Source organism: Vidua chalybeata, chromosome 2 (genome assembly GCF_026979565.1).
Source record: "Vidua chalybeata isolate OUT-0048 chromosome 2, bVidCha1 merged haplotype, whole genome shotgun sequence".
Classification (NCBI taxonomy): Eukaryota; Metazoa; Chordata; class Aves; order Passeriformes; family Viduidae; genus Vidua; species Vidua chalybeata.
In genome coordinates this window covers 7,405,722-7,424,514 of record NC_071531.1, presented here as the reverse complement: position 1 = coordinate 7,424,514, position 18,793 = coordinate 7,405,722, and the positions used below count along the sequence as shown (strand labels likewise).

Sequence of the window (18,793 nt, the reverse complement as noted above, 5' to 3'; positions counted from 1 at the left end):
TCCTCCAACATTCTTATGGGCTTGAAAGTATCAAACCTTGCCAAAATATAGGACTTTAAAAAAAGCCAATTCCCTTGACCCACACTACCAGTGTGGCCCTAGACTTCAGTGCAGAGACAGCAGACACAGGGAGCACACTGGGAAATTCTACAGGAAGGAGAACAGGAATTTCTTTTGGGTTTTTCAGAGCAATCTTTTTCACATGCCATTTTGACTGCATAGTGCTTAATTCCGTGAGGTCAGATAATTGAGCCATCTCTTCTGAAAATAAAATAATCCACTCATACACTGTAAAAAAAAAAAAAAAATCCCTTTTACCCTCACAGGAATTCTGGAATATAATATTCCATGTCAAAGGTCAGCTTAGGAATCTCTGGTCATTTTGTGTAACATCAAGGACAGCAGAGAAAAAGGGCTAAAACAGTTTTCTAGGCAAACCAAGTTAACCCTGTCATATTTTATCAATATAAGTATCTTTTGTGAATAATGAAAAACCTGGAGCTAAACTGTTCATGCAACACTAATCAGGGATTAATGCTACATACAAGGAACAAAACTTGCCTTCCACAAGTATTTGCAATGTGTCATGGACTGGGGGAAATCAGCTCTAAATTCTAATTACAAAATCACTCCAACACAAGTTTAAAATATTCAAATGAGAGCAAATAAACCATTCATTAGTGAAAAATATATTTTAAAAAATTAAAAATACAAAAAAATTTGAAAAGCCTAAAGGATTCAGTATTCTTTTTTTTCCCTTTTGTGTATGGATTATCAGCATCACCTTTATCAAATTGTAACCAGAAGAACTTTTTTCAAAAAGGCAGTAACTTCCTTGCTTTATAAAGAGATTTTATGCTGGCTCTGCAACTCCGTTTCTGCTATTTTCTCACTTTCAAGAAGTGAAAAAGAAATTTAAACTTTTTTTTCTTTAATATGGTTTGTTATGATCTATTGTCAGTGATGGTTTAGCAAGGGAGCAAGGGAAGGCTTTGGAAACTGATGCAAGCACCCAAATCATTTGGAGAAAAACAAGTTTAGAGAATGCCACTATTTCTGGACTGTCTTGAAGGATTCTGCCTTTGAAGGAAATTTTCTTGGTTTGAGAATGTTTTGATTTGTATTCCTCCAACAGTTCCCAACACAAGACAGCATATTATTCAAAGCAAATGTTCATCATAACATACTGAAGAAAATATACATTTTCAGTGCTATTGGTGATTTCAGTACTGTCAGAAATAATCTAACATGTGAGTCAAGAGACATTTTTTTATGTATGAGTTTTACATAATTAGGCTGTTCTGTCAGAAATTCAAAGGCATTTAGACTCTTAATTTTCTAGGGACAAGTCTTTCAAAAAATACCAGACTCAAAAGTTAGGAGAAAAACTGTATTATGAACAATCTAATGAGACAAATCAATGAGCACAGAGATCCTTGCAGAATAACAGGGCTGCTTAGGACTGGCCTGGAAGAATTCAGTTTTGGTTATGAGTTTGTTTCTCCAGTAAATCTGTACAAGCCCTCCTTTTCCTGGGAATAGGGGCAAAAAAACACTTGGAGGATCCAATGATTCTGAGTAATGTAGAAAGGTTGTTATAATTACATTTTAGTAAACTCAACTGTCTGGACTTCCCAGCCTTCTCCAGCCCCAAGACAAAAAACACAAATATCTTTGGGGTCATCACTCTTCAGCTGAAGAACCACAGAGCCAGAGCCTCAGAGGAAACAACCACAATTATTTCCAAATGATGGCAAACTCAGCTTCCTGTTGATTCCCTATTTTTAGGTGTGGTTTATGAATGATAAACTAATGTATTTGAGATGCAAACCTATACAGAAGAACTAAATGATGTCTAATAAATATGACCTGATCAAATTAGATACTGACACAACAGGTGGATCAACGATATTGTTGCCAGATATAAAAGAAAAAGCTCAAACAAGAAAACCAGCAAAACCTCCAACAAAACCAGACAGACTTTCCAAAATTCTGAAAATACTTTAACATGTCTGTCAGTATTTTTAATACAAATTTAAAAAAGGTTTAAGACAATAAAAACTCCTGATGTTTGAGCACTAATGGAAACCATGAAAGATAAAGGAAAAAAAATCCGTGGTGATTACCACCAGGCTTCTAAAATCTCATATGTATAAAGGCTTTTCTTCCTAATGAAACAAGAGATTCACAAAGGCAGTATGAAACATAAAGAATGTTTATAAGGATTTTTTTTTTTGTTTAAAGAAAAAAGAAGAGGAAAAAAAGTACTTCTCTTACCATTCTCACATATCTGACACTATAAAAAGTTACTTTGAGTGTTGTGTCAGTACAAAGAAAGAATGTAAATGTAGCCAGAGCAAAATGCTTACTCACTGGAATAAAACTGAAACACACAGACAGTGTCCACAGCCATCAGCCATAAGAAGGATGTGTTGCAATAGTTACATAAGTTCATGTTTATGTAAATCTGCAATTTTCCTGGTATCTGATGAAGAGAACAACACCCTGCCCCCCTGTTATCTAAATATGTGAGTTAACTCAGGTCATTTGCCATGCCAGTGACTAAACAGGTCACCTCACACCAGATCAGCTGATCCAATTTGTACACAAGGGAATTCAAAAGTATTATGTCTTAAAGCAAGGTCTGCTCCATGAAATAGAAGGTCTGGTAACTGAATGGAGGGCATGAGTGCAGGAAAAGCCACAAATGCCTAAAAAACCTGAAATTTTTCAGCTGAGATTTTGCAAAATGCCTAGTGACCCTAAATCATATAGTGTAGGAAAAAGACTTCCCTATATATATATATATATGCAGAAATGGCTCAATATTTAGAAAATAACACTTATTTTAAATGACTGTAATAGAAGACAAATATGGCAAGTGAAATTCACATCCCAGTTAATAAAAAAGAAACATTCCATGCCCCCCTCACCTTTGTGAAGGCCTAGGATGGTAAATAAAAGGCACATCATCTCTGATTCTCCTAATACGTAGTTTTTTCTTATTCAAGATTAACAGGATGTCTTGCAATCCAATGATGTGATCCCGGTAGGAGCCTCAAAGCTCCCAGTCCTCAATTCTGTTTTATATTCCTCTTCTCATAAAACTACACTACATGAGCACCAGTCCATGACTGAAGGAAGGGGGAATCAAACACAGACTGAAATGTTGCCAAAAATACCTTAACTAGGAAGATTATACTAGTGAAGTCCCAATATCACTCTATTTATCCTGTTGGAGGGCATGAGAAGCAAGATTTCTGTGTTAGTAATGACAGTCAACATTGATTTTTAGCCTTTTATCAGTGATTAAGGATTTGATTCATTTTCTGAATCACCTTCCTGAAAAATTCTGTGAACAAAATTCTCTGTGTACCAAAGGATTAGTGATGCTTTAAAAGATGATTTAAGAACACTGGGGCTTTTGTGTACACCTGTAACTGATGAAAATCAAGCCAAAGCCTTAGTGTAGCAGAGCAGGTGGAAAGGACTCAACCATCTCTGACTTAATGAATGCTAAATGCTACAAAATGGGATAATTAGACAGGATTTCTTTTTCTCTTTGATCACACATTTCTAGTTTAGCCATTTTTTTTCCAAAGGAATGTAAGAGTCTATTTTCCATTCTTCTGTGAAATAAATAGTCATGAAAAGCCTGAGGACACAAAGCTAAAGAAAAGAAATTACCTGCTAGTACTAAAATGACAACTAATAGTATTAAATTAAAGCTGTATGCTGAGATTTCCTAAATAATTGTCTTCTCAGCAAGTCTGCAGTTTCATCAGTTTCTGTATTTCAATATTGGGAAGTGAGGTATCTTTTATTATTACTCCTCTTTGCAGCACAGAAGTCAATACATGAATTTGTCAGCATGCTGCAATTTTTTTAACAGCCTCTGCCTTTCATGAAAAACTTTTGGTTTCATATTTATTTTAAGAAAATTGGCCTCATAGGTGAAAATCTGTCAAACCTTCTACCTCTAAAACCTTTTAGTTTTTGTTGAATTCTACTAGAAATACCGAAGGCAACCAAAAAGCAGTAATTTTTCCCTTGCAAAACAGATTGTTCTGACAACCACAATAGCAGTTTCTGTGTATTCTCGCATCTGCTGAGCCATAGGAACAATTAGGGTGAAATCACAGCTCTAATTAAGATAAGGTGCTTGACTTCAGCAGGGGTTGTGATTTCACTCGGGGAGCTCTAATTCGGGAGCTGTTTGCGCAGTTAAGCGCGTGGCTCGGAGAGATTGGCACCATCCACACGCTGCAAATGCCATCTGTAAACTCACACTGAACAGGGGCTCTCAAGTAGCCATTTAAGACAATTTAATTCCCTTCAGTTGCAATCTGGAATGCAACTTTGTGAGCAGAAGGGAATTAAAGGTTGCTGTGCAAAAGCTGTAATACCAAGTTTCTAGTTCAGCAACAACTCGAAATCTGTTTTTCTTCCATAGTGACAAAGACCATTTCTTCATGGAAACATAGTATTAAGCCACATGTAACTGTTACACACGACCATCACAAATTTTCCTCAACAGGGTTATACAGAAACAGGTTTTTCAATTAACCCTTAACAGCCCAAAGCAGCAATATAATGTTTAAAGCCTAAAAAAGAGGAGGATTGCTCCTCAGCTTGGGAACCTCAATAGACTTACTGAAGTATGAGTTTAAATGGTCATATTTTAAAGGGGCTTCTTAAAGGCATGAGTTGAGGATCCCCTTTCCTATTTTTTTTATTTAATAGGCTGTAAAGAGTTAGTTAAGGTGCTGATGAGATGAATATGAAGGCAGGGCTGAGTAGGTAGGTGAGACCTACTCGTGTTCCGTTATCTTTGTTGTAAAATTGGTGTGCGATCTAACAGGACAGGCAGAAACAACTTCCCAGAAAGCAGGAACATTCAGCCATCAGCAGGCAGTTAGTTACAGGACTGGGGAAGAAAGGGGATGGCTCATTAAATTCATTACCTCACAGGATGAGGATTGTGTGCGGTAACTTGGCACAATCTTGAAGGTAATACTTCCACGCATTTCCCTCTGTGAAAAAAGAAGCACTTTGAGACTAACACTGAAAAGAAAATCTCCAAATTGTCAATGTTAGAAAGGAAAACATCAGAGTCTAAGTATGAAAAGCTAAAATGCCATGGGTAAGTTGTCATATCACCTATGAACAAACATTCAAATAGTCCTCATTAAACTAAAGGATGAACATGCATTACCTGTTTGTTCACCTGACCAGATTTTGAATGCCTAGAATCCAGAATTGTATTTTTATGTGAGAGATTCAGAGATGTGTAGGTTTCTTCCATGTCAACCTTTTCTTTGTAGCTATAATTCTTGTCATCTACAGTCTTTTCTACCAAAGTGGCATTTTCTTCCCTTTCATCATACATGTTAAATAGCAAAACTGTATTCAGTTTCTGGAAAGCTGCATTTTACTGTCCTGAAGGTAGGAATTTCCAAAACAGTCTTTCATCAAAACAGGACATGGGGTCTGCCACTTTGCATTTACTATTGTATAAGAATATTTATAACAAGTAGTAACTCCAGAACAGCAGCAGATTGTGACAACATATTTTCTTAAAAGGCAATCTGAATACTCTTGAATACCACGTGGCTGACAACTGCAGGACTCTATCTGGGCAGAAATGTGAGCAGATCACTTCAAGAGATCTCGGAGTTTCTCTCCTTTCTCTCTTTGGCTGGCTTACTGTGACCCCAAAAAAATTCTATTTCCCTTGAAGCTTGTCTAGGATTAGTGATACCATCCAAGATGTCAAGGTTAGTGTTGCATGCAGAAAAATTAACAAGTGTTATGGAAATATCAAACAGACTCTACCAGCAAGGTCAAAGGTGGAGTTTTCCTGGAAAAAGACAGACTAAGTAATGTTTTTTAAATTTTTAGCTTCAGTAACTGTGAGCCCAACTGTTATAAACTGAAAGGACTTTTTGTTGCATAGACAGGTAGTTTATCAAGAACACAAGAAAAAGGGGAAGTTAGAACACATTTACACAAAAGTTTTGACTAAATAAGACAGGCACTTTTATAGAGGCTATGGAGAAGACTTCAGGCACTTACAAGCATTTTTTGTAGTTGTTCTACAGTTTGATTTGCCACACTGATTCCGTTTATTTCTCTGATTTCATCCCCTACATGTAGCGTACCTGCAGAGTCAACAAACACACAATCACCTCAGGACACGTTTTATAAATTGAAATAATTAGAACACAGCACTAATATTCATACAAAGGCATGAACAGAAAACAACATTAAAATATTTTTTTGCTAGATTCAGAAAAGGACTTTGTGTGAGTAACAAATCTGTCTTACAGAGTGTAGTGAATACACAGCAAGAGATGCCCAGGCATCTTCTCAGTGAACAGGAAAAATATGTTTTTATTACTAAACAACAATATTAAATCAAAACCACCATATGGCCTGGAATACTATAAAGATGCTCTGATACTATTCAAAACATAAAAGTGATGGAATTACATATTAGACTGAGAATCAGATTCAGTAACATCCCTGTATCAAATAAAATCCCCTTTTCTGCATCATTTCCCATTTCTGTCACTCTGACAGAAGTGAATATTGTTATGCTCATGACTGTAAGGAGAAGTATACATAAAAACTGTGAATAAAGAATGGACATTTGGCAGACATGTCAACAACAGACAGACAATTTTAAATGACTGACACTGGTGGTTCATTTTTACTGAATTCTCTGGAAGGTGCGAGTAGATGGAATCTTTAAAAGCCTTTCTTCCCATTTCAACTCTGCCACCTTTGGAATAAGAACAATTTCAATCACCAGGACTAGACAGAGTTGGCCTAGAGACAGGAGACAGCTTCACAGCAGCTACAATTTTGTGACTGGGAATTGCAGAGTTTGTGTTTAATATTGCTGGACCTGAAATTATACAGTTCCTGTAACCCTCACAGCAGATTTATTATCCAGACACTGCTGATACTGCCTGGCAGTTTTCCATACAGCAAAAAGAGACAGCAGAGAAAAACAACCTAACACTCCCCAAAACCAATTCAAGGCATAGGCCCTATCAATAGGATTCGAAGATGGTGCTTGAGATCACTGTGAAATGACACTTGTGTTATTTTATTCAGTAAAAATATTCTCAATACAGGTATGCTGAATGAAGCAGTGAAGCTAAGAAGTATCTAGAGCACTAAGAGAATTAGAAGCATTAAAAAAAATAGATGACTATACTGCAGAACCACTGAAGTAAAGCTCATTTTCAAGTGCAGAAGCACTACCTTAGCTAGATGAAGCACATGGAGAATAAGTTAAATTTCCCAAATCTTTAGAAATAAAAGATACTGTATAATTAAAAAGAAGAGTTGTAATGGGCACAGTTGGATATTTTACCCAGTTTTAGCAAGGTTTTAAAAGTTTTATTAGCCCCATTATGGAACACAGTAATGTTAAGCAATATTCTGCAGAACATCACCACTACCTAAGCACAGTTGGAAGAAAACCTTGCTCCTGTGAATCTTAGAGCAATCTCCTTTAAAAACTCATTTTCAGAAGCCAAATAAATTTCAGTTCAGAATGTCCTCCAAAGACAGAATTCTCTCTGAATTGCATCTTTGCTTGTATTAAAACTTTTGTCTTTCCCTGCTTCCTGACAGATTTTACCATATCAGTCGGACAAAGTGAATATATGTTTTGTCTTCCAAATTACCTGTTCCTAGCTTCCTTTGAAATGGAACACAAGGCTAGAGAGAACTCTGGTCTGAGAAATTAAGAAAATTTTAAAAATTTGTTTAAAGCAGGACAAAACCCAGTTACTTCTGGACATCTGATCTGAGCACAAAATGACAAAAAGGAGAAGACTGGGGATGAGAAAAAAAAAAGCATGTTTGCAGGATTTGTTGTGTTAGTGAAAACTGAAAATAAGATTTAGAATCTAGGCACAAATAATATTTTTATTTTAAACCTTATTTTTGTGATTCTCAACACCAAAAATATAAAGATCCTCAAGAACTGTGTGGACAAAGCTCTTTCATTTTTGCAAGGGAAAGTACCGCTACTTGTGTAAGGATTTATTTTTAAACAGAGAATTAAATAAGCACAGCTCCAGAAATTATTGGTGTTTCCATCTCTTGATGAGCTATACTCACTAGTAAGACAGCAATTATCATAATTAAGACCTAAATGAAACACAGTGGCCCCTCACCTCAAAATTGGCAGAAATCTACAACTGGAAGGTAACTAAAGCAGTTAGCAGGAGTCCACGCAGGCACAGAGGGACACTGCTATGGAATAGTAGCAGTCACAATCAGGAAAATGTACACAGTTTGTACAAAAGGACCTCAAATAACTCTGTTTGAGGACAAAACTCTTCATGAGATGTGATTACCTTGCCGGTGAATCATTCCTCCGTGCATAATTCTTGCCACAATGCAGTGGTTCAGCTCATTCATTTTTAAAGTGATTCCCTAGAAAAAAAAAAGAAATGTTTATACTTTTAAAATAAAATATTAAGCACTGTGATTCTTGAGTGGTTAAGAGTAGTCATATTTCCTGAAAGCTTGAAGACAGGGTATATATTTCAAGATTAAAATAAAATCTTTGTCACTCACTTCAAGATGAGCAATAAAACCAGATACTATTTATAAGTGAGGATGCAATACTTCAACATATGAGTATACAAGGATCTGGTTTGTTAAAAATGTGATTTTATACTGAAGTGCAAAGGCTCCAGTTGGGTTTAAGGACTAATTTGCTATAAGTACTACAAGGTTGCTTTTAAACAAACCAAGCCCTAGTGGCACAGCAGCAGTGTGAGCGCACACGAAGAATTTCAAGGAGGACAAATATCTGCAGTGGCTGCTGAACTATTCCAGTTAATTGACAACCCCACCTCAAAGTGAGGAAACTGGCACAAAAATCATTACAACACTGGTCTTTATCAGCACAGAGGGAATAGTGAGCTTCCCTCCATACCATGGGCTCGTCTGTGTTCTTCTGGAACTGCACCAGCCGGACCCGCGTTACGTTCTCCATGTCCATGTCGCCGTTGGCGCTCTCCGGGGAATCCCCGTTCAGGTAGGGAGAGGTGGGAGGAGGGGTGACCCTCAGCGCTTCGTCACTGTAAACTTCATGTGCCACTACATCATGAGTTTGAAGTAAGGCCTGGAGGACAGCACAGCAACAAAATGTCACATTTCCATCATCTCCCATGTCCCTTGCTCGTTTCCTTGTAAGGGTTTTTTTAAGCTTTTCAAGGAAATCCAAGTTTTATTGTCATTTCCCACTGGAGAACTTTTCCCTTAAAGGACTCTAACATAAACTTTCAGACTGCAAACACACACACACACTGAGACTCTAAAACCTGCTTGAGTTTATGTGATTTTTACTGCAGGCACTTCAATGAGAATGATGCTGCCTCCCTTCCCCTCATCCTCTCAACACCTGCAGGGTGTCAAGAGTGAATCCATCTTCATGTGCATAGACAGAGAATCAGGAATCTACCTTTCTGTGCAAACTATTCTATAATCATTACTCCAGTACAATGGAAAGCTACTCAGACCCCATGGTATCTCACTCTAATTAAGACAGACTGTGGAACAATACTAGCTCAAAGAAGAAAATACTGCTTTTTGTTGTTTACTATTATAATTGCTTCCATACTCTCCTCTTCCCCTAGAACTTGGTCCCAGCACCACCATCCTGAGTTCAAAATGCTTGACAAAAATTAAGAGTGCAAACCAGCAAACTGCTAAAATACTGCTTCATTAGCTTTCATTAGCTACTTCAGTAGCACTTCTAAATTGTACTGTGTTATAAAAGGTAATTTCTTAAACACTTTCTATTCTCATTTCTCTAATCAATTTGAAACTATATTTGAGAAGTCAGCACTATAATGATGGAACCAAATTCCCTAAACTAACAATGCTTTGCCCATATTCCTTCCCACCTTCCCAGTGTTTCAAGCCCACTTACATATATACTATTTTTAGTTAAATACTAACCTGTATCTGCATTTCCTGTTTTTCATCTTATTTTGTCAACCACTAAGCTCAAACTTGCAACAATTCCTCTGCATTAGTCTGCTCTACTGAAGCAACATTTTATATTAGAGATCTGGACCATATAAGTAAGTTAAAACACTTAAAAAATATTTAATTAAAATTTATTTGTGTGTCCACTTATGTGTGGGTACTCCGATGCAGGTTTAATGGCTGGACACAATGACCTTGGAGGTGCTTCTGTTACACTTTCCATGCCTCAATATTACATTTCTTATTTAATCCAGGTCCTTACATTTTTACCACATCAAATACTTGCCCTGATTTATATTATTTTTAGCCATAATATTCACCTTGTAGGTGGTTAAAAGATGGTACTTCCAGCATTTTTAAAGGTCTGTAATTATACTAAATGACTTCTGAATATGTTCACAAAAATGAACACTATTTCAGAAATACACTAAAGTACAGCAAGCTCAATTTAATATTGAAAACATTTATTAAAAAGATTCCTATTGGACCTTACTTAAAGATGCCTGTTTTCAGGCATTTCTGCTAATTTTGATAATGTGTTTTTTCCCTGTTTTTCCTTTGCAGAACATGGTAATACTGTTAAAAATCAGTTTAATGAGAACAACTGCTTTCTACTGTACTGCAGGATCACTGCGGAGAACAGCACAGGAAGGCATATGATGATGCATAAAACTTCAATATGTCATTAAGCAAAAGTCTCCTAGCAAATATTTCAATTGTTACAACATACTAAACTTATATAATAGAATCTTTAACACATGAAACTGACATATATGAAAAACTACTGAAAGTCATGTACTGGAATAAAAACTGTTTGAAATGTGTGCATCCATAACAAATGATACACTTGACAATGCTTTTAGAATTCTTAAATTAATTATCTACTGAAAGACCTTCATGCAAAATTTACATACATTTCTTTAAATTAAAATGTTAAACATACACAGAATAAACTGATTATTTATTTCTGTAGCCACAAGGCACAGAAATTAGAGGGCAAAAGAAAATTAGAAAAACAGAACACCTTGAAGATCTGTTACAAACACGTTTTATTGGCTTTGGTTCTGTGGCTTGCACACAGTTTAAGCCACTAACACTGTGGTTAAGTAAACAAGACAGATTATACTCTTTTTTCTTCTAATTAGGGATACGTATTAGATTAAAAAAAATACTAAAAAAGTCCATTATCATATAGGTGTTAATGCACACTGCTACGTATTACACCTAATTGATTACTGGATTAATGTGCATTAATAACCAGAATATTGCTCTGTACAACACCTGGCAAACACACAGAGTGTGGGTTAACAATATTGGCTTATACAATTATTCCTTTTCATAATAGTTTCCTTTAAAATATAAAAGCTTTTGCTCTGAAGGGAAGTTAAGCAGAATGCAACAAATGTAAGATTAAGTTTATTAAAGTCTGCAACCCATAAAGGTGCACCTGGGAGCAGGAGTGGGAATGGTGGAGAGGACAGAGTTGTCCCTTTGGCATCTGGAGACTGTGGTATCTGCAGGTGTGGATCCACACCAGCTTATGCTGGTTTAATTGCTGCTTCACATTCCTCCCCAGCACAAACTGTTTCTGTTCCCCTGCTCATTCTGGCCCTGGCAGCATCCCTGTTACCCTCAATTCTTTTTGCTAAATGGTTAGTTGGGGATTTTTTTTTTTTTTTTTTTTTTGGAGCTACTTTTTTCTACTAGTTCAGCCCAGGGCAACATTAAAGTCCAGCTCTAGATGAATGCCAGAACTACAAGGGAGAGGATGAAAGATGGGGAAAAGGGGTAATAGGACTTCAGCAACTGGCAATTTGGCCTGGGATATCACAGATTCACTTGCTGAAATTACTTCTCATCAGAAGTACTTGTTATGGAATTGTAGCTTATTCCTTATGAAAAAATACTTTGCAAAGATTTGCAGCAAAAGAATTCTGACAAATGGTTTTAGATTTATGAGTGTATCAGGGAACAGAGATACCTAAAAAAGGAGGATTTTCAACTCAATTTTCCTGTCACTTGATTTGATGCATGAAATTTCTATATACCACAATCACTTTTATTGATGCCTACCCTGAAAATAATTTATACTTTAAAAATGCTCTTTCTCAACAGTGCTTCATGTTTTAGCAATACTATGGGGTAATTACAAACACAAAAAAGTAAATAAAATGAACCTGTCAGTTTCCAAATGAAGCTGAGTAGAGAAAGTCAAATTCTTGATTTTAAGCAGATAATAGTGTATAGCAGATTTAAGCAAACATGTTTATTTCTCAATTTATGAACTTCACCTACAGCATAAACAAAAGAAATCCTTCAAATTAGTAGACTTCAGCAACTTGAACCAAGTTACAAAGCAGTAACATCCCTGAATTTAGGACAATTATTGCCCTCAAATCAGATTTGGGAAACAGACACAGTAAGTGCTGATATGTAACGCAAACTCAAGAGACTGTACAAACAACTGATTTGTTGTAAAATAATATTAAATACACACTTATTTTGCAATGAATTCACACACCTTTATCCTAAGAAGACCTTTGGAAAAAGAAAAAGGAGGACCCCAGCTCTATCTATGGACATCCAAAAGCATCAATTCCTCTTTCCATGTGCAACACAGACCTCCAAAAACACAGTGAAACTGCTCCATAATTACACTACTCCAAACTGCTGACAGTTTTCAGCACAGTAAAGAGGACCAATACTAATTCTTTTGCCAGAGCAGCAGGTTAGAAATACTTATTAATAGGTGTATTGGGTGCAGTTCCATCCCTTGCAGATTTTAAGAATTTACTGAAGTTTTCTAACATAAAGAATATATATTAAAAAAATAAAAAGGAAAGGAAAAAAACCCCAAACAAGAGTAAGATCATCTTACCATGAAATGAGGTTGTGTTAAAATACGCTTTAGCTCCTTTGCATCATTGTTCTCTGGGTAACATGAAATTTCTTCCAATACCTGCAAAATAAGCAGGAGAAATATCCCATAGTAACTTTCTTTTAAAGCTATTGAAGAAACTAAACCCTTCACTGCTCAGTCAGAATATCCCCAAATGATTATACACACCTCCTGACACAGGAAAGGTTTTAAGAGAATGTGCCCCAACCCAGCTGCCCCAAGAGAACAAAATACCTTGTTCCAATGTTCTCTCTGGAAGAGATTAAAGCAGAAATTTGAAGGAATTTTTATTTTTTTCAACTGACAGCATTCCTCCAACAGCTAAATACATGGGGACAGAAATGGAGTACTAACAGGTGACATGCAAGACCTCCGCCAGTTGCTGCTTTCATACATGGTCTCAATTTATTAAAACAATTGGTGTAAAAGCAGAATTAAAACACTCATAAAATCTATTGTTAAAGGCACCAAATCTAGCTGGGCCATCTGCTACCCCACCTTCAAGCTCCAGATTTAATAAAATCTGAGCCACTTTATCACGGGGGAAGGAGGAGTAAAGAAGCTTTAACTCATTTGCTTGCAGCCTGATTCTTACACCTTAATTTTCACATGCAGCTAGCTGGACAAGAAAAGCAGAGTATTTTGCTTCTGGAAGCATCCCCCAGGATTAACTGACAGCAAATTTTGCAGAATGGGACTTGAGGGCATGTATCAGTGTGACTTCAGCTATTATGTGGAGATTTAAAGTCTTCCTCCTTTAATAGCACAATAAACAGTTTTCCTATGACGTAACCCCTAAAAACTGCACAAATTTTTACTGATAATATATAATACAATATGGGTTTGAGTTTTTTACTACTTGCCATAAATAAGCAAATAACATACAATTTGCAAAGTACACGAATTAAGAACATCTGTGTCTATCTTTGGTCTTAGTGGGCCACCTTCATTGCATTTCCAAGTCTGCTCTTCTTAGACCTATCTATTATAAACTTGGGGTTTTTTCAATTTAAAAAGCTGACACTTAAAAATATTGCTTTTGGTGACTAATTTTATAAACATCAGATTTCTGGTGCAGATAAATAACCTGAACAGCAAAGATACTTCAATTAGCAGGAGTGTTCTTTTAACACCACTATTGTTGAAGAAAAGGTTAAATGATTAAACTGAGTAATATTCATAATCCTCACACAGATAATGGAATTCTGCAAGTTTATGCAACTTGTTACATAACTTGGGTAAGCAATGGTAATATTCCAGAAATAATTCAGATAATGAGGCAGAATACACATATTAATGAAGAAAAGTAAGTTACAGTTTAAATACAATCAACGTTTCAAAGTAAAAACCCCATACTTTAAAGCCATTACCTCTTTGGCTCTCTGTACAGCATCACTTGGAGGATTCCTGATTTGTGGTGAAGATTTTGTGTTTATTTTGTCATAAAGCTGAAATAACAAGAAAACAAACTACTGAAATCATATGCTACTTTATATAAACTAATGAGTGTTTACAATAGCCTGCTTATGTTACCAGGATTAGGATGATTGCTAAACTGCAAAACCCACAGATGTTCTGTATACAAAATCTAGCAGCCTAGGGTTTTGGCTTTTCATTTTTAAACATTTCCTGATTTGAACGGTGCCATAGATTTAGAGTTCATAGGATGACATGGGAAAGTTCAAGAGGTTAAGGGCTTCTGCAAACCTCACATGCTTCTGCCACAGATTTCCAGAAACTATATTCTTCTACTAGAAGTGAGTGTGTAAATCTTGAATAAATGCTATAAACCAAACATTCTGCTATAAAATCAAGTTAACCTGCATATCTCACTTTTCTCAATAAATCAAGTCATCAAACATCTGAACAGTAATTTAAATAAACCTTGGAATATGGGAAAATACTCTTGAAGATAAAACATTACAAAAGCCAAATACTCTGAGAACAGAAAAACAAACTTTCCAAGAATGAGTACTCATAAAAAAGGGTAACCTTATTTTACTTGGGATTTTCTGTTAGACAGAAGAATGCCATTGTATTTAAACAGGCTACTGCAAACCTTCCATGTTAATGATAATTTTAAAAAGCCCTTTTAAAAACTATTCAACTATGCAAATCACAACAGAAGAAAGATCCTTATTTTAGGTTTCAAATTAGAGATAAGACATTACAGGCTCTTTTTCATACAAACCTAACAGACTGTTCCTGTTTTAAAGGAAAAAATGTATACTTAAGAATAAATAGGTACTGTAATAAGCAGTATTTTCAAATAAAACCTTTTGGCTTACATTTGAAGTGACATAAAGATGGTCATGTCTGTAATTACTTTCTAATTATGTTAGACTATTTCTTTGATATATAAGACAGAAAAAAGCACAAATAAATTTTTTAAGGAATTAGAGACATTTTTATCACAACAAGGGTGGTGAAACACTGCAACAAGTTGCCCAGGGAAGTTGGGGAATCTCTAAACTTTGGAAACACTCAAAATTTAACTGAAATTCAAAATACTGGATATAAAAAAGCATTCAAAATACAAGAGTGACTCTAAAACCTTCAGCAAATCCTAACACTGCCAAGGATGAGGTGATAAGAAAGCACCATTTAGGCTGCTCAGCAAGGAGTGCTCAGCAGCTTCCTCTGGAAGCTGTTTGGCTTAGAATGGCCTTGGATGTTTGAAAAAGGGAATCCTGCCAGGACACAGAACTGCCCTCTTCTCTTTCTCACACAACAAGAAATTCCACTCAATTTTAGATACATAAACTGCCATAAATGCAATCCAACATCGCCATCACTTTCCTGGGTTAACAATTTAACAAACATGCTGAACATTTCAAGCCCATACATATATAAGCACAAAACCAGTAAACAGTGTCACTTCCAAAGACCATTCCCTGCAGGACAGTTACACCACTCTCTTGGGGAAAGAAAAGTAGAGAAGTCAAGCTAAATCAGTTTCTTCCAATGCAACAACTTCAGCTTGTGCTGCCAAAACCACTAAACTCCACAGTTTAAGCAGCCTTGAAAGCTTTGAGATAAAAGCTTTGTGATGGCTTGTAGTTCAGGAGATATTTTATTTGTGCACACAATTATTTGTTTTACCTTTTCTTAAATAAATTAACAAACTCTACCCAAACTCCAGCAACTGCAAATTACAAAGTACCACCATTCTATGCCCGTTAAGAAACTGCACTGAGCACTGTGTACTGACCAAAGCGCAGCAGAAGATGTACAATACCCACCATGAGTATTACTGAATGTCTTTTTCCTTCTTAAGAGTAATGAAATTACAGAAAAATTACCTTGAAAATATTCTTATTAGTTATTTCTAGCAATGGTTGAAAAGGTATATTGCTGAAGTTGCAGATTTCCCTTGTTCCTGTGACCCAAAACAACCAGCAGTTTACAGAAACAATTTTTTCCCCACTAACATGGGAGAGTTATCTTCTGAGATTAGGAAGGAGGCAAAAAGAAAACTAGGGAGCAGGGTTCCTCAAATAATGTTTAGAAAAAAAATCAAGGCAAAGTTCAGACTAAACAAGAGTGCATTTATTTTTCCACAGCGCCTTCATGCTGAGGCATGGCACTTAAATTTCATCTTCTAGGATTTCTGCTTACTGAGGTTTGCTTTGAAGGAACCAAACTATTAGAAGGAATTCTGACAACACTTAGAAGAAAAACATTCATATCTGCATTAATTTTAAGGATGATATATTACCCAAGGCAAGGGATCTATTAATTGTGGAGCTAGAACACGGCCTCACCCAGAGAAAGCATGTGGATTTGGTAGATTCACTAGCACGAGGAGGTCTCTTCATTTTGAAATGGCATACTCTAGCTGAAGTTAGTTTGTGGAGTTTTTTTACAAGAGGCAAGAGAAGCAAAGCTTATAATGGACATTAATGCATCAGAACTGGTGAAGCAGTCCCACCTCCTTTGCAATCTTTGAAAAAAGACTGGTTTTGCAACACTTTTCAGTATTTTTGCACTGAAATACTAGTTGTAGCAAAAGCAATTTAGAATTAAGGAATTTAGAGCTTGCATAATTAATTAATGAAAGCATTTGAATGTAGAGGTTTCATTCAGACATTAAAAAGAATATTTGCTCCCTTGGATGTAAGAATCTAACACACCTTTACATGACTGTTTTACGGAGTGTATAAGAAAACCTTAAATAAAACCTGTTTGCACACATCATAGATTAAAGTGAACATTAATTACACTTAGAGCCAGGCTCTGTGTGCTCCCTGTGGTAGAGAACACATTACTTTGTGCAGCTAGCTACAACATTTTAATCACAGAAACCCATCATGTTCACAGGGCTCCTTTCAGCAGCCCTGCAAACCTAAGTCCTACAGGGACCGTACCAAAGGTGGTTTCTTGTAGAGCAGAATGAACTGGCTCATTCTTCACTGTCCTCTGCAGAAAGCTTTTCTATGCAATATCAACAGACTCACAGCAGGACAAAATGTATGCCCTAATCATGGCTTTCTTTTTGCTGGGAGTCTCTATTTTCCAGCAAGTAACTCTGCCCCCTCAGCCCAGGAACCCAACCTCCAACAATTTCATTCAGCAATAAGCATAATCATATAAATGAAAAGTTTATAATAATTAAAAAAAGTAAAATGCCACAGCATATATAACTTTCAGCATTTCCAGACTTTTAAATACTTTGTATGTCAGTCTCACTCCTCAGCATCAGTTATTCTGCATTTCCTAGAAAGAAAATTGAAACTGAGAGCTTGCTCTTGACAAGATTAACAGTCTCAACAGATGTATTAACAGAACTTGATATAACAAACATACATGGACATTATAGCTAATAAACAGAATAGTACTGCTTATCAAAACCACAAGTTTTGATTTAAATTTTGCATGCTAGAACACAAAAGCTATGAAGAGAATACCCACAAGTTGAGTTGCTATCAGTTGACAGCTCTTGCAGCGTCAAGACTTTTTGTCTTCTGCCTGTATAAAGGGAGCTCGTCTCTTCTGATATTTAAAGCAGACAGCCCAAAGCCTAATCCAAAATCAGGCAGTCGAGACAAAACAACAAACTCTTCTCTTCTGACTAGTTTTTCAGATGTGCAGAAATTCCTTTTTAACCATTTCCTGTAAGAGGAGTCAGAATACTGTCCCAATGTAACCCCCATTCAATGTCACATTGAAAAATTTAGGTATGTCACAAGTAGCAGAAATGCAGCCTCACCACCTGGTCTGATCTTGAATGTAATAAAGATCAGATCACAGTGAAATCAGTAAATATTTTATCTACCCATACCTCAAAGTTTATGTGAGGCAAATGAGAAACTTGTTAAAACAAGAGCTACTGAACTGCTGGAGCACAAAGCCCCCTGCTCGTTCAATACAAATACACATTTTGTGGGGATGCAGCTGCAATTCAGAGCAGATACTTGGCTGCCAACCTCAAACATTAAATCCCCACATTGAAACATCTAAAATAATCATTATATATTATCCTTATATATTTGACTTTCTGAACAGTTTAACCACAGGCATCACAGTGATATTAGAGAGCTGTTTTTCACCACTTTAAGGTTTTTGGACCATCTAAAAAATTCTCATCTGGAAGTGCTGCCCCTTACACAGCAGCATTTACTGACAAAGAGGGTTTTTGCTTTGTTACCTCCCACAGCTCCCTATCCTGGTTCTCCATCCACCCCAGAGGTTTTATATGCTCAGAGACTGAAAGAAATTCATGGCCCACTGAGCAAGTAATACAAGTAGCAGTATCAAAGAATGGCTAAAATTAAAGGGCCAATTAGATAAATGCTAGATCACTTCATTCTTTCTTCCGCCAAGAAAGAAAGAATTCTGTTTCACATCTCCTTTTCCATGAAAAATATTATA

The 18,793-nt window shown here is 36.2% G+C and overlaps 1 protein-coding gene across 10 annotated transcripts in view; it reads right to left on the bottom strand.

The window, feature by feature from the left end:
- Window positions 1-18,793, bottom strand: part of CASK (calcium/calmodulin dependent serine protein kinase) — a 187,283-nt gene that overhangs the window by 24,206 nt on the left and 144,284 nt on the right. For all 10 annotated transcript variants that reach the window (XM_053936059.1, XM_053936063.1, XM_053936065.1 and 7 more), the window contains 6 exons: window positions 14,293-14,370; window positions 12,902-12,982; window positions 8,966-9,154; window positions 8,379-8,457; window positions 6,076-6,161; window positions 4,965-5,033 (listed from right to left, as the gene is read on the bottom strand). In XM_053936059.1, coding sequence (XP_053792034.1) covers window positions 4,965-5,033; window positions 6,076-6,161; window positions 8,379-8,457; window positions 8,966-9,154; window positions 12,902-12,982; window positions 14,293-14,370 — 582 coding nt within the window. The remainder of the gene's footprint in view (window positions 1-4,964; window positions 5,034-6,075; window positions 6,162-8,378; window positions 8,458-8,965; window positions 9,155-12,901; window positions 12,983-14,292; window positions 14,371-18,793) is intronic.